The following is a 19,449-nucleotide window of genomic DNA, read 5'->3' on the forward strand; positions in this document are numbered from 1 at the left end:
CCCCCCCCCCCCGCCGCCGCCGCCGCCGCCGCCGCCGCCGCGCTCGGCTCCGCGCGCGCCGCGCTCCCCATGCTGTCCCGGTGCGCGCGCGCCGCTCGCAGGTAGGCTCGGGGGAGGGCGGTGCCTCCGGGCCGGGCGCTGCCGCGGGGCCTCCGGCGCGCTGGCTGCCTGGCCGGAGGAGCTGGCAGCCCCGAGCCGCCCGTGGCTGACCGGCAGGTCCTCGCACCTCCGGGGCGGCGGGGCCCGGCGGGGCGGCAGGTGTGCGGGGCGCGCTGCGGGGGGCCCGGCAGACGATGGGGCAGGGAACCTGGCAGCCCGGAAGGGTTTGTTCCCTCCGCTGCCGGCGTGTTTCCCGCAGCCCGCCTTCCCTGGAATAACCTCCCGTGGGTACGACTTCCAGGTGGGCGAGGCGGGCGAGCGCGGTCGCCGCCGTGTTTTTCCTGCGCCGCGTGTGTGGCGAGATGTACCGCGGGGAGACGGGCGGGGAAACAATAGTGAGAGCCCGGGCTGCAGCCGCGGGGCCCTTCAGCAAGGTGTGCGTGGAACGGGACAGGGCAGCGTGATCTCGGCGGAATTCCGGAAAGGTGTGTCTTTATCTCACGTTATATGAGCGGTGTGACAAGTAGGGATGCATTACTGAAGGGTTTAAAAATACGGGATTAATTGTGTTCTCCGCAATGAGCACTAGCTCTAAATGAACCCTGAAAACCAGTGCGGAAAAAAGGCTTGAAGGCACTTCCTGGATGGGCTAGACGAATTAGCATCCTTGGGGAAACTGAGAAAGCAGAAGAATATAAGCACAGGGCCTGGTATAATAGGAAACTTGGAAACAGTAGGAGAATCACGTTGTAAATGCGTTGTGGAAATGAGAACGGAGCTGAATTTGAGTGTGAAATGAGGAAGATGGTTTCCTCTTGTGGACTTTTGAGAAATGACAGTTGGGTGCTTACTGCATAAAACGTACGGTTTCACAGCCTTTGTTCACACCGAGTTGGGATTGACGAGTACTAGCAGTTAGAAAGTAAGATCTTTTATTTAATCTGTTATTTTCACAAGGTTCCTGCTGTTTTAAATTAACCAATTTACTGTTTTTTAATAAAGTGCACAGCTATTTTGCTTTCCTAAGATACATTTACATTCATTTTGTATAGTCATTTTCACTATTCTGCATATTTTTGTTGACTGTCCTTGTTTGTCCTACAGATTTTTCAAAAAAAAAAAAAAAGGAAAGAAAGGAGAAGGAAGGTTTTTTTTTTCCTTTAGAAAAAAATTAGAAGGTCTATTTTTATTTACGGTTTGTATTTGAAACTAAAGAGACTTCTTTCTGAAGCAGTAATAGAGTATTGATATTGATTTAAGTCTTTTTTTCATCACTTACCAGTACAGTGGGGAATGATCACTGCGCTTTGTTAATTGTAATTTTTTATTTCAGCCATTATCTGAGTGTGCCCAGATAATTGTTTCACAAAGGAGAGTGATCTTGAATACCTAACAGTAACCCCTAGCTGTCAAAAGCTAATCAATAGGCCACAGAAATATCGAATAGCAACGATTCTCAGCTTCTGTTTTTCCCAAGGGCATCTTAAAATGACATAGAAATGACAGTCATTAGCAAGTTTCAAGTATCATGCCTTATGTTGAATAGAACTTGTTTAAAATAGGCAGCTTTTGGGAGGGTGGCTGTTTCCAGTTAAATGCTTCTCCTATTGGAATCCAAAAGATTCAAATGTTAATACTTAGTTTAATAAAATGCACTTTAAAAAGCAGGTAAAGTGACTCTGTAAGCACAGCAGTCTGCTTACTTTTTGAGAATATTCTTAGAATTTAAAAAAATCTGAATAAAGGTAGACACACTGATTTAAATAGTTTGTGTTCTAAAATAATTCTTCAGGATTCTTGAATCCTGGAGTCTTTCGTTGAAAATCTTCAAAGTCAGATTTTTAATAGGAAAATCTATGTACATGGACTCTGGAAAAACTGTTCTTTATATTTAAGACCTAGTTTTAGATTTCTACTACTGGAAAACTGGAGACTAACTCTGAACATTAGCTTTCTCTTTATAAGAAAGCAAACCAGCAAGAAATTTCGGCTGGGGCAAAGAGACAGGAGGAGGAATGATATTGGAAGGCAAAGAAACATGATGAAATTTCTAACCTCTTTCTTATGTCAGGCTTACCACTTTAGTGTGTGCGTATGCTTTCATTAAACCACCAGCTCCAACACTTCAGCAATGGCAAGGACCAGACAGGAGACCTAGAATGTTTTGTTCTTTCCACGTGCTCCATGGACTGCACAACCTCCTCTGTGTACTGCAGCAGCAATTTTTTCCTGTGATTAAAAGCTACCTTTCTAACCACAGCAGGCTCCAGCAGAACAAGTTGTCTGTTAGACAGTTTGCAGAACAAAATTGGTCCCTAGACTGGCAGAAGCAAAGATATCAGAAGCATTTTGTGAACTGAATTTGACCCATGGAACACCAGCTGGACCACTCTAAGCAATGCAGTTAATGTATTTTGAGGACCTACCACCTGTTCTGTCATTCTCTCTATGAGGGAAGAAATGCCTGGCTTGAAAATACTTCTTTTAAATGGTTTGAGTTAGTTCAAAAGTGTGTCCTTTCTTCTGCAGGAGCCAGGGTCAGGTACCTCGGAAAGCATGTAAGGTGAAGTGAGCATTCAGCACTACCTTTTTCAGAACAGTCTTGAAATTGAGGACTTCCCAACACAAAATCAGTTGTCTCATACAATTTAGTATGAAAAATTGCTGAGTAATACCTTTTTTACATTGACAATGCTTCCTAAAATTGTGGTTTATGCCTTTCTGAGTTCAGTTGAAGGCAATGGGGGAAAAACTGATCCCTCTTCATTCTCTGTCCTCTTCATGATTGCATAATCTCTGAAGTACTTCCTCTGTTGTGCTTTTTTTTTTTTTTCCCTCAATCTGAAGAATCCTTGTCTAGTTAGTTGTTCTTTCAGGAGCCCATTACTCACTGCAGCTGATTGTTACTAACTCATGGTGATTTGGTAGAACAGGAAGAGGTTTTGGCGGGTGGAAGAAAGAAGGTGAGTTTATAACCTGGGAAGTTCAGAATGCCACAGAGTGTGTGTGTGCTTCATGCTACTCGAAAGTGGTAGAATACATCCTTGTGTTTTGTTCTCTGTTCCACCTCTACCAAATCCTGTCATTTCCTTCTTTGTAGCTGGTTCTTACCTGATGTTTTCATTGAACTGTTACTTGTCCAGAATCAGCTCACAGCTGATTCACTATGTATGTATAAAATCAGATGCGTGTGTCACTTCACATTTATTAAGGCTGAAATTCACTTCTGTTAGTTGGTTTAAACTACTCAATTTCACAACATTCTTTCACAGCTTTTTGTGGCTGCCCTTAGTACACTGCATTATCATCAAGTAAATTTTGTCACTTCATTAATCCCACCTTTTTGTAGATGAGGTATAAATCTGTGAAAGAGTACAGAACACAGCATGGAATCCTGCAGGGCTCCACTGGTCACCTACCTCCATTCAGAAAAATGAGCAGCCATATGTTCATTTCCTAGCTTTGAACCATTTATCTGTTTTATGATTACAAACTCCTCAGTAGTTTACTCTGTCCCGCAGCATCAACGAACTGTTTTTCATGCATTAGCTGATTGCATTCCTGTACTGAACTGTCCTGGCAGTGTGTAGGGTTTGCAGTAAATAGCAATAAAATGGTTATGCAGCAGCACCTGAGAGAGCTGTAGGTCCTTGAAAGCAATTAATTTCCAGTGTGTTTCCATGATTCACTTGCTGGTAGAACCAAGCAATAAGATAACCCTAATGAGCACAAAATTGCATAAAATTCTGTGTAGTACGCATACTGTCAGCATGCAAGTGTTGGGGAGTGTCTCAGCTTCCTTTCTAAGATCCTCCAAGCAAGTTGTCCTGTGATGGAAATTTGCTGTAACACAGCATGGATTAACTTCACCAAATGGGTTTGAAGCGTGGTTTAACACTCCTAGTAATTTTGACATTTGTTTTGGGTTTAATTGGTTGTTTGGGGGTTTTGGCCCCAGACCCATGGACACCATGATTCTGGAAACCAGACACTGCAGAAACAGTACCCTGACACTTCTGTGTGTTATGCTCCAGACTACTAGGTGGAAATCACCTCCTCTTTGGAAAGTCAGTCAGACCAGTTTCTAAATTCCTTTTGTTTAAAGACTGTTGAAAGGGGCTAGGGGAGAAGGGAGAGGATATAAGTAAATTGTACCATGTCGCGCACATGTATGAGTTCCTACTTAGGGTCTGGATTTTCTGCTAGTTGCCACAGAGTGCCTTTATACATTACTTTGCTCTCAATGTTTGCTGGTTTCTCTGATAGAATTAACATTTTTTTGCCAGATAATAGGGTCATAAAAGCAGCAGTGAGGGTAATATATGTATCAATAAAGATTTCAAAATGTTTGTATAACTTGCAGCTTTTTTTACTTGCTTACATTGATCTAAAGAAGCAAAAGTATATCTATTACTGGATTATAATTGATGTAGACTAACATGAATTAAGTTGCAGAGAATCCCTTTTTTTTTTTTTTTTTCTGAAGGGTGTAGTAACAAAATTAATGGTTTAATGTTAAAAGGCACTAGATTTTCTTCTGTTTCTTTAAATGAAGCTTAAGAGGAAAAAAAAAAGGTTCTAGTGGCAGTTACGGAGCTGTAAATTAGGAAGTACTAAACATGCTATCCTCTTGCTATGGTGAGATCTGTCTGTACCGAACACAATCATGACACAGACCCAAGTACTCCTCTAAGGAAAACTGACCAGGAATTCAAGGCATGTATTCACTGTTCCATACATTGTCCAGAGCCGGACAGATGAAAGTAGTAGCCAAGTAAAGACTTAAAATGTGTTTCTGCAGCAGGAAATAGTGATTACTTATATTTGTGGGGCTGTAGTTTCATTCCTTTAGCTCAATCAAAATAATATTGCCCTGTGAATATCTTTGAGCTATTTCACTGTTTGTCCTCTCTTGGAGTTTGGAGTTTTCCCTCATTCTTGTTTTTGCCTTGAGTTACTCAGTTCTCTGCTTGCTTTGCTTGATTTTTGTCCCTGCTTTTCTGTAAAATATACAATACTTCTTGCCTGAAACTATGAGTCAAAAGTGAAACAATATTGAGATATGTTTAAAATTCAAGGAAGAATTAACAATCTTTAAATAATATGAAGATGTTAGCCTATTTAATTTCTTTCTTGAAATCCATCCTGAGAACACAGACCAACTGCAGTGTGTCTTACATTATATTAGATGCTGCTGAATATTTATTTTGGTTTGTTTCTGAAATGCTTTTTAAAGTCTCTATATAAAGAAAAAAAAAAAATCCTTTCTGTATGAGGCTTTACTGTTAAAAAGCTTTGCTTAAACCATGCCTGTCAGCTATCTATGTTTGGTAGCACCTGAGTCTTAACTTTCAGGGAGATGCCAACGTAAGGCATACTATCCAAGTGTTAGATAATTTGTTCTGAGGCAAGCTGTCAGTTTTCATATTCCCTTATTGGAAGGTGTCTAGGTATTTTGGTTTGTTTTTAACAAGGCCACCAGGTGGAGTGAAAAGACTGAGACCCTGTGAATGCTGATTGCAGGTGCTCGATGAAATGGTCTTCACATACATGATACTGGCATCCAGCGTGTGGCGCTGGTCCTCCTCTAGCCTGTAAGACTAGAAGTGTTAAAGGAAAGTCTGCTGTTTCAAAAGATTGTGAGACCAAAATGATGTTATTGTTGTTCTTCATTTTAAATTGGCAGCTTTCTGAAAAGCTTCCTGCGGTAGATTACTGATTTAAAAAGTTGTTTGTTGTTTTGATTTGCAAATCTGCTCTTACTTAAATCAGTAGGAGCGTCCTCTGAAGTATGCATAAGGTGCAGCAAGAAGAACTTATTTGCATTTGTTTGCCATTAGAATATTCAAAAACTAGAAGATGACTAATTTTTTTGAATTTGAGACTCCTCTCTCTGCCTTTTTTTCTCTCTTCTTTCTAAAATGTTGGCTCCCTCTTCACACCTGAAGCTGTTATCCTAGATCCTTCGTCAGCAGAGAAAATAGTTTTCCATCCTATATGAAGCTGCTATAGTCTTAATTTTTTTTGTGGCTACATGAAACTGGTGTATTAGCAAGTTCAATAAACTCTGTACATTTGTTAATACACTTTATAATCTGTAAAATTATGCTTGTCATTGCAACTAATAATGTTTAGGTGAAGACTAATTTGAAAACTGTAAGTACCTTAGAGAGACTTGGATGGAGTCATAGCTATCCATATATAATCAGAGTTAAATGAGGTAGTGGGCTTAAATCTTGACTGTATTATAAAGTGGTTATCAGTAGCAGGAACATCCTGTGGATAGACTTGCAGTTTTTGTGATTGTATTTTCTAAAGCTGGTACTAACTACCCTTTGCTGCTTCTGCTTCATAGGTTGTGGCTCTCTTATTTTTAATTAGAAGTGTTTATGGAGCGTGCCAACAAAGGGGTTTTGGCATGTTCCAGTCACAGAAATGTTTCTAAACAAAACCAGAATTACACAAATTTTAATGTGTTTAAAATACTGCACAAGTTAAAAATCAGTCTGTAAATTCAATTGTTTTGTTTGTCTTTGCAGCGGTCATAGTGGCCATTGTGTTGCTGTAAATAGAGTATTATAAAGATCCTTCTCCTTCCTAAAATGAAATAAAATTTGTATTTCTCAGAAGCAGCAAGTAATTGAATTGAAGATTTGATGGTAAAATAAATTATCTGGCATTCTAGCAAAAATAGCAATGATTGCAGTCTGTAACTTAGAAGCTTTGTTTTCTTCTTCAAAATACTCTTTTAGAGATAGCTACTAAACTTTTAAGTTGTTGTTCAACTTACTGCTTTTGGTAGAAATTATCATTCTTACTGCTTTGGGGATTGGCAGATTAATACCATAATTTGTGAAAACCACTGCTTCTACAAAGCTGCTCTTTGTTGTATCTGAAAAGCCAAAGTGAGCCTTCTGTGTCTGTCCTCCTGAACTCCTCACACATGGATGAAGCAATGCACCAATGCATAATATACTTAAGTCTGCCCTGCATGTCATTCCGCTGACATTATTAGATTACATGGGACTCACCCAAGAAAAACACCAGTGCAAACTGCCAAAGGAGGCCAGTTCGATCTTAATAGTAAAAATGCAATGTAAATAAAGGTGCTTTAATTTTGAAGGCCCTCACACAAACATAGGAACTGAAAGGGACAGTTAAGGTGATAAGTCTAGTCATGTGCTACCATAGTTGACCAAGGAATATAATGTATTTTACGAGTTGGTCAAGCTCCATGTTGTAAAAAGAGGTGTTTTCACTTACTCGTGCTTATTAGGCAGCTGCTTCAGAATCTCACTGCCCTGAATGTTAGAAACGTATCTCAGAATTGTAGCTTATATATGTGTTCTTGACCAACTTATTCTAATTTGTTCTTATTTGGTCATGGCAGTCTGGTGAAGTTCCCACCGACCAGAAAAAAGGGAACTCTGGGGAAAAGGAAGACCCAGGGAACTACAGGCTGGTCAGTCTCACCTCTGTGCCTGGCAAGGTCATGGAGCAGATCCTGCTGGAAAGTCTGCTAAGGCACGTGGAAAATGAAGAGGTGATTGGTGACAGCCAACATGGCTTCACTAAGGGCAGGTCATGCCTGACCAATCTGGTGGCCTTCTACAGCAAGGCTACAGAGATGGTAGATGGTGGCAGAGCAACTGATGTCATCTGCCTGGATTTGTGCAAGGTGTTTGACACTGTCTCACATGACATCCTGGTCTCCAAACTGACAAGGCATGGATTTGACAGATGGACCACTTGCTGAATAAGAGATTGGCTGGATGGCTGCACCCAGAGAGTTGTGGTCAATGGCTCAGTGTCCAAATGGAGACAGGTGATGAGTGGTGTCCCTCAGGGGTCAGTACTGGGACCAGTGCTGTTTAACATCTTTGTAGGAGACACAGACAGTGGGATTGAGTGTAACCTCAGCAAGTTTGCTGATCTGATACCAAGCTGTGTGGTGTGGTTGACACTGAAGAGGGAAGGGAGGCCATCCAGAGGGACCTTGACAGGCTGGAGAGGTGGGCCAGTGCCAACCTCATGAAGTTCAACAAGGACAAGTGCAAGGTCCTGCACCTGGGTCGGTGCAACCCCAGGCACAAATGCAGGCTGAGGGGAGAATGGCTGGAGAACAGTCCTGAGGAGAAGGACTTGGGGATGGTGGTAGATGAGAAGCTCGACATGAGCCACCAGTGTGTGCTGGAGCCCAGAGAGCCAAACACATCCTGGACTGCATCAAAAGAAGTGTGGCCAGCAGGGCCAGGGAGGGTATTCTGCCCCTCTACTCTGTTCTGGTCAGACCCCAGCTGGAATTCTGTGTACAGTTTTGGAGCCCTCAGCACAGGAAAGACATGGAGCTGTTGGAGAGGGTCCAGAGAAGGGCCACCAAGATGATCAAAGGGCTGGAGCACCTCTGCTATGAAGACAGGCTGAGAGAGTTGGGGCTGTTCAGCCCAGAGAAGAGAAGGCTCTGAGCAGACCTTATAGCAGCCTTCCAGTGCTTGAAGGGGCTACAGGAAAGCTGAGGAGGTGCTTTTCATCAGAGAAGATAGTGGTAGGACAAGGGGTAATGGTTTTAATCTGAGAGAGGGGAGATTTAGGTTAGATATTAGGAAGAAATTCTCTCTCAGGGTGGTGAGGACCTGGAATGGGTTGCCCAGGGAGGTTGTTGATGCCCCATCCCTGGAGGTTTTTAAGGCCAGGTTGGATGACGTTTTGTGCAACCTGGTCTAATGGTAGGGGGCTTGGAACTTGATGATCTTTGAGGTCCCTTCCAACCTCTGTGATTATTTCAGTATCGCCTCTTGGCACCAATAGCTCATTTCACTTTGCGGCATTGAAGTGGTATGCTAGATGACAGCGATGATTTTGAGACTTCGCTAGAGTAAATCCATGCATTTCACATGTATTTCTAGCAGTAGTGCGGACTATTGACATTTTTGGTCCTTCATTTAGTCCAGCACAACTCTTTTGAAGTCACACATCAAACACATAATGGAACTCATAAGCTGACAAAAAGCTGTTTGTGCTTTGCTTTTTTGGTCCAGCTCATTTTTCATCTGTATGCTGCTCTGACTCTTTTCAAAGTACAGCTCTACCAGCAGTTTTGCTGCTGTTACTGATGGAGTGGTGTACAGGGACAGAAATGAGCAGCAGAGGAAGGAATGGGAAAGAAGAAAATCTTAAAGCTAGATGTGAACCTTATTCTCAACCCTGTTGTTGAGATGTATCTACCATTTTACACTGCAGAAAATTGACTGTAGTATCTGAAACAGTTTGAACTAGCCAGTTCAGACGTTAGCAACAGCCTGTCTGTGGCCACATGGGATAATTGCAGTATACACATAACATTATTTACAGATCTCCATTTGTTTATGCTTCCATCTAATTTAAACTGAATCAACTTCTGGATGCTCCATCCTGGCAACGGTTGGCTCTTATGTATTGTTGCTGACATTTATCAAAAGCAAGTCTAAAACAGTAATTGCATCTTCTTGTTTCAGGTGCTGTTTGAAGGATGCTGTTTCCTGTTTCTTCTGTGTCAACCATTATTAATACAATTTATTTTCTAGTTTATATCTGGGAAGTTAAATTTCCCTTAGTGATACAATTTACTGTAATATTGTGTCTCTAATAACAGTACAAGTGTAGTTGCAGAGCATTTTTTAAACAGTCAAACTTTTAGCTGTGCTCTTCTTTCTTGTTTCTTTATAGTCTATTTAATCTTTAATTTTGGCAGTGTTTCTTTGTATATAAAGTTAGTAAATTATCAATTTTATTGCAGTACGATACATAGAGTTTGGGGAGTTTATTTATTTCCAGTTTTATGTAGACAAAGAATATTAAATACTAAGCCATGAAAGAAATGGTCAAGATTTTACCTATGCATATGTTTTTACTTACACAATGCTTTTTATTAATCTGATGTCAGTTGCTGGTAGCAAGGTAGCAACACGTATCTGTAAATGGTTATTTGAAGAGCTGCATGTAGTAATTTGCATGTATGTGAAATACTGTGCTACATTTCTTGAAGGCCCACCTTTTTCAGTCAATTAGAAAGACTTAAAAGTCTGTGAGTTTTTTAATCTACATAAATTACTGCTTCACTGTATCAGCAGGAGACAAGGTATCAGCATTTCCAAACGAGTCAGTTCTGCCTTTTCCTGTCTCTAAAATTAAACAGGCACTTGCTGGCATTTATGGCAATCATCTATGCAGCTGTCAGATTTATATGCATATTCCTCAACTCAGCTAGCCAACATACTAAGAAAATCAGCTGGAATAGTTTTTTTGGTATTTAAAAGTAGTGCTCTGCGGTAATCAGGGACCTTGCATGCAAGTTCATTAAATCAGTCCAGCTTCAGTTACTGATTCAACTTGTTGGAGAGGCTGAAGTTAATATAATCTATTAGTTCTATGGCTTTTTAAGTGTTTGTTTCTGATAATATGTAGTTGGTCACTGACAGGGCTGTTTTCTACATGTCTAGGTGAAGTTAATGAATTAGAGAATATTGTAGGTTCCCTTTAAAAAAGAGTATCTGCTTCATATCTTGTGCTTAAGTATAGTTGTCAGCTTTTAAGTTGTTCAGGCTGTTTATTTCCTTTGATTCTATTTTATTTTGACCTTCATTTGGCACATTTCCTGCACTTTCTGATGTTCAGGGTGGAGGCGGACAGGGGGCAGAATAGAGTTCAGAGCCTTGAGCCTACTTTTGAAGATGTTCATTTTCACTTCCCATGAGTTTATTATACCAGAGCTGCACTAGATACAGGGCAGTCCACTGGGAAGCTGTTCATGACTTAATGGAGTATTTACTGTTCTTTAATGGATTTGTAGATTCAGGGTAGAATTTGGTGGGTTTGAGGGCTGGGAAACTAATGTGTTTTGAGAACGTTAATAATTGTTGTTTTGCTTTCATGAAAGTAACTTTATTTATCATGAACTTCTAACTGAGGTTAAAAGTTTCAGTACTCCTGTCTAGAAGCTACTAAGGCATTCATGTCAGAACTGAGTTGGTCTCAGAGAGACAGGACAGAGGTGGAAGGAATATTCTTTATTCAGGCTTCATTTTCGAAGTTAAATTGTCAGTATGCTGGACATTCATATTTCTGTATAGGAAGTACTTCTGTAGAATGGAAAAATAAGCATCTTGCCTACCCTGATAGAGGAGGATTTAAAGAAACTGTAGTAACAAGGAAAAAAGACTTCTCAAAGTAAAGCATTAAAAGTAAAACCTTCATTTTTTGTCTTGCGTAAAAATCACTGTATCTTGGCTATTTCTAGATACTCTATTACACACAAGTGAAACTTTTAAAAAAAAATTGCCTTCAAACAGAAGCCCTGTGTGCAGCTCTTTTCAGATTGTTGGCATTTCACTCTTCTGCTTTGTTTTTCCTTCAGGCTAAAATTGCCTATCCTTTTTTGCATGCTCCCCGCATTGTATGCCAAAACCCATCTGAGCACTTATACACGTCAGACTGGTTTTGCAATAAAATTAAAGAGATACAGTGGCTAGCGTTAAGATAAAAAGGTATGTAATGTAAAACAGTGTTAAGTAGCATCCCCTCTAGTGTCAAGCTCTCTGTGCATGTTCATTATTTCCTTTGTTAGAGTTGAAAATTTTAAGTTGTCATTTCCATAACAACATGATTTTTTAAAAAATTTATGCACCTGAAGTAGGCCGATACTAAGTCTCTGCCAGCCAGAGATCCTCCTGAGATGCTCCTATTGTCCTGATATAGTGTCTGATGATACTAAGTGCTGCAGCAAGTTTTACTTCTTGCATGCAAGCTGTCTTTTGATTACTGCCAAATTACTATCTTCTTCAGTAACTACTTCATATATTACTGAGCTATGTATGTCACCAGGTTGACTGTGTTTCTGTTAGCCCCATTTCGGTCAGTTGCCCGAATCTGCATCCTTCTCCTTTATACAGCCAAGTTGAGTGTTGTTTTGTTGGTGTGGGAGGGTAGAAGCATATACTTATAAAACCAGTATCTTATTAATTTATATTGAGATTCATTGCTCCAAATAACTATTTTATTTTTTTTTAATATTGTCAAAAAAATTAATGAAAAGGCAGGCACTGATTGTGCAGAACACGAAGTTACATATGTACATTTTTCTGCTAGCTAAAGCTGAAATGTAGTTGATTTATATAATCTGGATTAATAGTAAGTAAATTACAGTAAACTTATATACCTCTTCTGGCAATAGAATGAAAGAAAACATTTTCAAGTGAGTAACAACTAGAAGTTTTCCCCCTATGGCTGGTGATGTGACAGACATCCCACATAAATACAGAATTATTTGTTATCATGAACATAACCAAATGAATTTTTTTGTCTTGTTTTGTGCATCTTTGCAGTCCTTGTTCTTAATCTCTAAATTGCTATGTGCATTTTATTCCTTATTTTAAAAATCTGAATACTATCTGTTTCTGTAGAGTTTCAGTAACTATAACTGTGTTTTTCTTAGAAGACTAATTTGTCTGGTTTTGTCAATACCAAAGCTTGTATCCCTGTCCACACTTAGTCATCCTCTCTGTGGAAATGGTAGCAGACACACCTCTGATTTATTTAAAATTAGTTCTAATTGATAAGGGCAGTAGCTGTGTATGGTCCTGCTGGACAAGCTGTGGCTCTAAAAAAGGACTATTCTTACTTCTAGAAGTATTTTGTAATTATTACGGTCTCTTGCCTTTTTTTTATTGTTTACCATAAGCTACCTCTTGAGCTACTATTTTGCTATGTAAAGGTTATTTTTATACTTCAGGTCTGTTGGGCTACAGCTTGTGTTGAGAATGACATTAGGAGCAGAAATTACTAGCCAGCTAAAGGCTTCTTCATCCATAGCATCAGGCCAAAACCTTTTGAGATGGGACCTGTCACCAGAACAAATTAGAACAAGAACAGAAGAATTAATCAGGAAGACAAAGCATGTGTATGACAGTGTTGGGATGCTTGATATTGAAGAAGTAACACATGAAAATACTATACGGACCTTGGCAGATATAGAAGTGGAATATGCAGGTTGGTATACATATGGTTCTTTCCAAAGGGCATTACATCTACACCTAAAGAAACATTGATAAAAGATGGGGTTTGTTTACAATTCTGAATCATGCTGTTCTTGTCTAGAATGTGCAGAGGCCTCACAGGGGCCCTCTGGTCATAATAATCTTTCAGGAGGACCTCTCACCAATATGTAACATAATCAGCTACCAAGTTCTGCTGCTTTGTTCTAGAGACAAAAATAAGGATAGCAAAACTCTGCTGTTGGTTTCTTTGACGCACACAGAGAACTGCATTGGTCACTTGATTTCTTTTTGCATGTGAAGCTTCACACGGGTACGTTTTCTTTCCAGCTGTGCACAACCACTAGGGGACAACATGCAGCGGTGTAGGCTGTTCTTGTGGTCACTGTAGTACTTTCAAACCTGGACAGAAGTGCTCTTTTCAGACACTGCAGAGCAGGAGACAACCAAGTCCAGTGGAACTGTGGAAAGGTTAATAAGCTCCTAGTGGAGAAAATATGATGGTTGGGAATTCTGGCAGGACTGTTTAATGCTCTTTTGAAAGAAGATTGCTTTACTTACTCACTGTTATGTTACTGCCTGTTAGGCCTTGAAGAATCAAGTGAACGGTATTGGTCATGCAGTCACATCCAGACTGTCTGAATGAGTTACCAAGACATGCTAATACACAGATGGAGTTTAACAGTCAAACACATGTCATTCAGTGAATTTGTTAATAATTGTTAGTTAAGGAAGATGGGAAAAATAAAATTGTGTCTTGGGTGGTTTTGCTTTGAAAAACCTATCAGATGGCTGGTGGCTGCATGACTCTCAGAAGTAGTCAGTGTAACAAAATGTCAAGTTCTCTTGAATCCTCTAAAAAAATCTGCATTAACAATGGAGGTGCTGAAAACAGCCATCTTAGCTTGGAGCAAAGTCTTTGCCTAGCAAAAAAAAAGAGCAGCCTGCAGCTCAAATGATTCTACTGTAGTATTACTCTGACTTCAACATTATTTAGGCACATCCAGTGAATTGACTAGAACTGATGCTGGCAGAAAGACTGAGTAATCTTCTTCCAAACTGCTTCCTGTCGGATTAAGTTTTAATTTTACCAATGTCTTTTGTATAATTATAACTTTTCACCAAGTTATAAAACTGTATCCTTTACATTAAATTAAAAGGAAAATCTATGTTTGATTCAGAAAATAATGACTATCAGCTTTCCAGCATAGCCACCATCTTCCAGGATGTACTTTTTTTTTCTCTACATGCTATTGCTGTAGTGGGTCATATTTAAACTTTTAATGCCAATCTTCAAATCTGTACGTGAAATTAGCATGACTTACCTGAGAAACAGCCCTTGGCATAGGATAAGGATGTATTACCACAGCAAGACTTCCAGTAGAACCTTGGATTTTTTAAGGCCTATATATCTCTTTCTCATGTACGTGAAAGACCTACCCCAGTAACTGGAGCTTACTATCTGAAAAGACACAGATGACAACAGGCCTTACGTTTCACTTGGAAGATGCCAAAACTCACTTTATTTTGAAACATCTTGGCATGAGGACAGAAAGGAGGATGGAAGGGAAGTTCTGTATAAACTTCAAGAAGTGCCCGTGTTTGAATTCCAGACATATTTGAAGGGTTGAGAGTATCTCAGGTTTTCATAACTTGAGATTACATACAATCACAAAGCTTTAAATCATCCTGAAATGTTGTTACTCTAAAATGTGCTTTTGGGTAGGTGGAGGGGAGTGAAATTATTATTTGTTTTGGATTAGGTTAATTCACCTCATCATATGGATTCATTTCTGTTTTAGCATTTCTATTCAGTGTCATTATAAGATGCAATATTCCTTTAATAAGCAAGGATTTACTTATCTTTAAAACATATTCTAAAGAAGTAGTATTGCTCAGCTTCTGATCTCTAGAAGTTCAGAATACATAGACTGCATCTTCTTTGTTTGCCTTATTATTTCTTCTTATACACAGAACACAAGATGAGGATTTGACACTGTTCTCATAGCAATATTAAAATAACTTCAGAACAGATGGGCCTGTTTGAAAGATTTAGAGCTTTTAACTTTAAATGCTAACATGAAAGCATCTGTGCCATCTATGAAACTATGACAATCTTCATTTACAGATGGTCCATCTTTCAAAAATCACATATCATATTTCTGTACTTTTCAGCTGATTTTGTGGAAGTAATAGGATAATTAGGGTTGGGTAATATATAATTTCTGTAAAATTAATATTATTTGTTATAATGGTGTGAAGTTTTGTCCTTTGACCTTTTCTTTTTTACATTACTTGTAATCACTTCAATTACTTCAAGCCTGATCTGAACTGTCATGCTGCTTTGGGTACTTGTTTCCTGTGTCTTCTATAAATATCAGAAGGGGGGAAGTTTCTTATCCTGCAAGTGTTTCTATCCTTCTGTGTAAGTGTTCATTGTCTTTTATTTAACAGTGGAAAGAAGCATGTTGGATTTTCCCCAGCACGTCTCACCTGACAAAGAGGTGCGCTTAGCAAGTACAGAAGCTGACAAAAAGCTTTCTAGTTTTGATGTGGAGATGAGCATGAGAGAAGATGTATTTCAGAAGATTGTTTATTTGCAGGTAAATCACAATGGTATTTGCATAACTTGTGGAAATGTAGATAAAATTCCAGCAGTGAACAGCTTTCTCTGTAGAAGTTAGTATACACAGTGCTTTTTGAGACCCCATCACTGTATTTCCTATGTGTCTCTATCATCAAAACATTCCAGTGAGATGGAGCTATACCAAAAGGGTGTAATCCCACAAAAACTTAAGCCAGTGTAACTTGGTGCTCACCTTTCATGGCTGGGTGTATGTATCGTTCTCTGTCCATTGCAGTAGCTTTGACTTTTGTCTAATCTTCCAATGAGCTGGTACCAGTAAGCTAAACTAGCAGAAGGAAACCCATCAGCAAAAAGAAAATGTATTGTTTTCTGCTGGCTAAGCTCGCTGAACTAGTTTGCCCAGAGCATCACCAAGAAGAGGTTAAGAAGAAGAGGCAATCTCAGTGTATTTATGTTGGTTTGTGCCGCTTTTGAATTTGTGTCCAAAGTTGTGCTTCATTGAAATAGTTGAGATTTTTAATATTAAAGTTGAGTTTTAAGTTATGAAAGTTAATGAGAACATTTAACTCCCTACAACATGTAACTCCAAAATTACCTCTTTTGTTCTGCTAACTGTAGACATCTACATTGTATACTCCTCATCATACATTGCTTAAGCCTCAAAATAAAACTAAGTCAAAAGATAAATTTTGTGTTGAACTAGTTTCTATCCCTTTTGTCTTTCTGTTTAGCTTCCCTTCTAATTGAGCACCTACCAGTATCTTGTATTCTTCATTTATACTGTATATTTCATAGCTCAAACAGGAAAGACATTTGCTTTTGTTCAAATGCATCTAGTGACATTTAGTCATAATTTTCCAATAGTATAATTTAAAGATAGTGAAAGGAACCCATCTGATGTGAAAACTAAAATATATGCCTTCCATGCTTCAGGTGTGATTATTCCCTTTTGACCCAAATGGCTTTTAACTGTCTTGTGATCCTGATAATACTCTGGAGCCCCGTTTCTTGGAATCATTGTGCTTTTTGCAGTGTTATCTGGGAACCAGAATAATACTTACAGCAGCTTATTAAAGTCCATTCCAATACTATTGTCTTCTATTGCTGTGGGTTTTAGGCACGTTTTCAAGTGTTCCCCCATATCTGGGTATTGTTATGTATTTGTGGAGGTATTTAACAACCCTTTTTTGAGGACCTTCTGGTGTGTGATGGCAGATAGAGCCTTATTCTGAATTTTTCCCCCCCTGTGCCTTATGTTTATTTTTGTCCCCTGCTCTGTTGCTATTAATTAAATGGCTTGATATTATTTATTATTTGCTGTGATTTTCCCCACCCTCCAGTATAGTATACACAGATACATTTAGAGCTAATATGCCATACCTATGTGTGTATCCATTTTTAATTTGCAGGAATTTCTGAGAGTAGGTAGTGAAAACTTATTGGTGTGTTTCCTTCTTATAATCTTTATTTATTTGTTTGTTTGTTTGTTTGTTTTAGTGCTTTCCTCTGTCAGTTTCCTTTACAGCAATATTTGGTTTTTATAACAGTTACAGTTATTGCTCAAATCTCCAGCTATTTATTTTCTTTTCAGATATTTTTCTTGGCTTAACTGCAGCATGCAAGCATGTTTTAGCATTAATTTTCCAGAGATGCAACTTCTAAGCATATATCAACTTCATAACAACAATGAAAGTAGTAGCCATTTTTGCTGTAGAACACATGTGAAATTGCTAATAGTGCCAGACTTATCAAGTCTTGCTAATTCCAAATCACAATGGTTTTGTTAGTGTTTACTAAATTTCTAGTGCCTTCTCCTGTTAAGAAAACTTAGTTGCAAAGTCAGGTTCCAGGAGCACATTAAAAAAAACAAAACAAAACAAAACAAAACAACCTGCACAAGCAGAAATGTTTTGCTGAAATAATTGTATTAGTTTAAATGAGCCAGAAAAATATTTTGATTAAATCAGGTTTTTCATGACCTCACTGAGGATTTAATAGTTCAGGTGTATTAATTCAGTTTCATGATCCTGCACAGGGGCTGGATTAAAATGTGGTAAGGAGAACAAGGGTTTGTTTAATGCATTATTTAAGGCCTGTTGATGGTGGAAGAAATATAAGAGTTTTGTATTTAATTCAATTAAAAAAAAATATATATATGTATACACACACACATATATATACAAGAAACACCCCTCCCCCCCACAAAACCTGAAAGTAGTCTATTATCTTCCTTTTTCTCATGCATTAGGGGAAAAAAATGCCTGCACAAACATAAGTTGTTGAATATGCTCCAGATCTTTCTTTAAAAAACTTGTTTTGGGGTCCAAGAGTTGGAATAAAGGTGAATTTGGTAGTCATAGTATCATTTAACATTTTTTTACCCCTAACATCTCTACATATTGGCTAGCAGAGGCATGCTTAAGAATGTTGCCAGTCTTCTCCACCCACATGCCCTCAGGAAACAGCCTGATGTAAACAGCTGCTGCAGTTTTTGCTCATGATATTCTTAAGTAGATTTTGTTTCTTGTTCTGCCTCAAGATTTATTCTTGTAATAAGGTAGCATAGTTGTCCAAAACAAGTGGTATGGTATATAAAATCATGAACCATTACCGTTCTAAAACTTCTGGAAAGCTCCAAAATTTCATGTGTGTAGTATAGTTGAAATTAGCACTTCTGTTGTGGAAGGTGTTAACCAGAGAAACATGGGGTGACACAGACCATCCTGACCAGACCAAAGTTCAGAGATGACCACAGAACAAGCTTGGTTCTTGTGCCTATGAGGGTTTATACGCTTGCTTATTCTTAAAGACCTGATGGGTCTTTTTGAATGTGTATCATCCTTACCTCAAGCATGTCTGTGATGCATGTAAACTTCACAAAGGCTAATATTAAGACTAGAAGCTATTTAACATTTATTTCTTCTAAATGTGTGGAGAGATGTATAGTCATCAAGAGAAGGACTTCCTTTTTCACCAAAGAATCTTTCTCTTCCTTAGCTTCAGAAGGAGACGTTATTCACTGGCTTTATTGGCTTAAAATTGGTGTTTGTGAATTCCTTTCTGCCTAAAATCTTTGCTGGGTTTGGGCTCAGGAGATTTTCAGGAGCATGACTGTTCTGTATACCACACAGAGGGACTGAGAGATCCCTCACAATGCCTAAGTTACTCAGTGGGACTTTTCACAGTTCTATGTGCTTATCCATTACTGTAATAAAAGCAGTGTCTTTGCATAGATACTATAGTACTGCATTTTTTTTTCCTCCGCCTTTCTATTTTTTAGCCTTGCAGTACAATTAGAACAATACAAATGTTAATGTAGTGACAGTGTCTGCATTTTCCATCTCTTATAATTTTTAAGTCATGCTTTTTCTATCAGACTATTCTTAGGTCAGAAGAATGAATCCTGAAATTGTAGGTTGTCCAGTGACAAAACAGTATATGAAAATTCTGATCGTTACAGATATTTTTTCTGACTGTTACAAATACTGTAGTATTCTTAGCCAGAAGCAGGTGTCCTTTTTAACAAGGGTTATAAATGGATACCATTTTTTAAAATGTTCACGTTTACACAAGGGAAGATAAAATTAGAACGTGTACATCATTGTTTTCAATTTAGGACAAAATAACAAGTTTCTGAATTAAACACTTATGCTGTAGTCAGTTTGAACGAAGACCCTCACAGAACTGATCCATGTTCTGTTACTACCAGTATCTTGTGTCTTAGTGTTGGTTCCT

General features: G+C 38.8%; 1 protein-coding gene across 4 annotated transcripts in view; it reads left to right on the forward strand.

The window, feature by feature from the left end:
* NLN (neurolysin) overlaps positions 1-19,449 on the forward strand; it is a 43,191-nt gene that overhangs the window by 127 nt on the left and 23,615 nt on the right. Inside the window, exons 1-3 of one of the 4 annotated variants that reach the window (XM_051642634.1) lie at positions 17-101; positions 12,866-13,122; positions 15,582-15,730. In XM_051642634.1, coding sequence (XP_051498594.1) covers positions 70-101; positions 12,866-13,122; positions 15,582-15,730 — 438 coding nt within the window. In that variant the 5' untranslated portion in view covers positions 17-69. Of the gene's footprint in view, positions 1-16; positions 102-356; positions 401-484; positions 585-12,865; positions 13,123-15,581; positions 15,731-19,449 lie in introns of those variants that run through there. The other 3 variants (XM_051642637.1, XM_051642636.1, XM_051642635.1) reach the window with 3 other exon arrangements.

This window comes from Apus apus, chromosome Z (assembly GCF_020740795.1).
Source record: "Apus apus isolate bApuApu2 chromosome Z, bApuApu2.pri.cur, whole genome shotgun sequence".
NCBI classification, from domain to species: Eukaryota; Metazoa; Chordata; class Aves; order Apodiformes; family Apodidae; genus Apus; species Apus apus.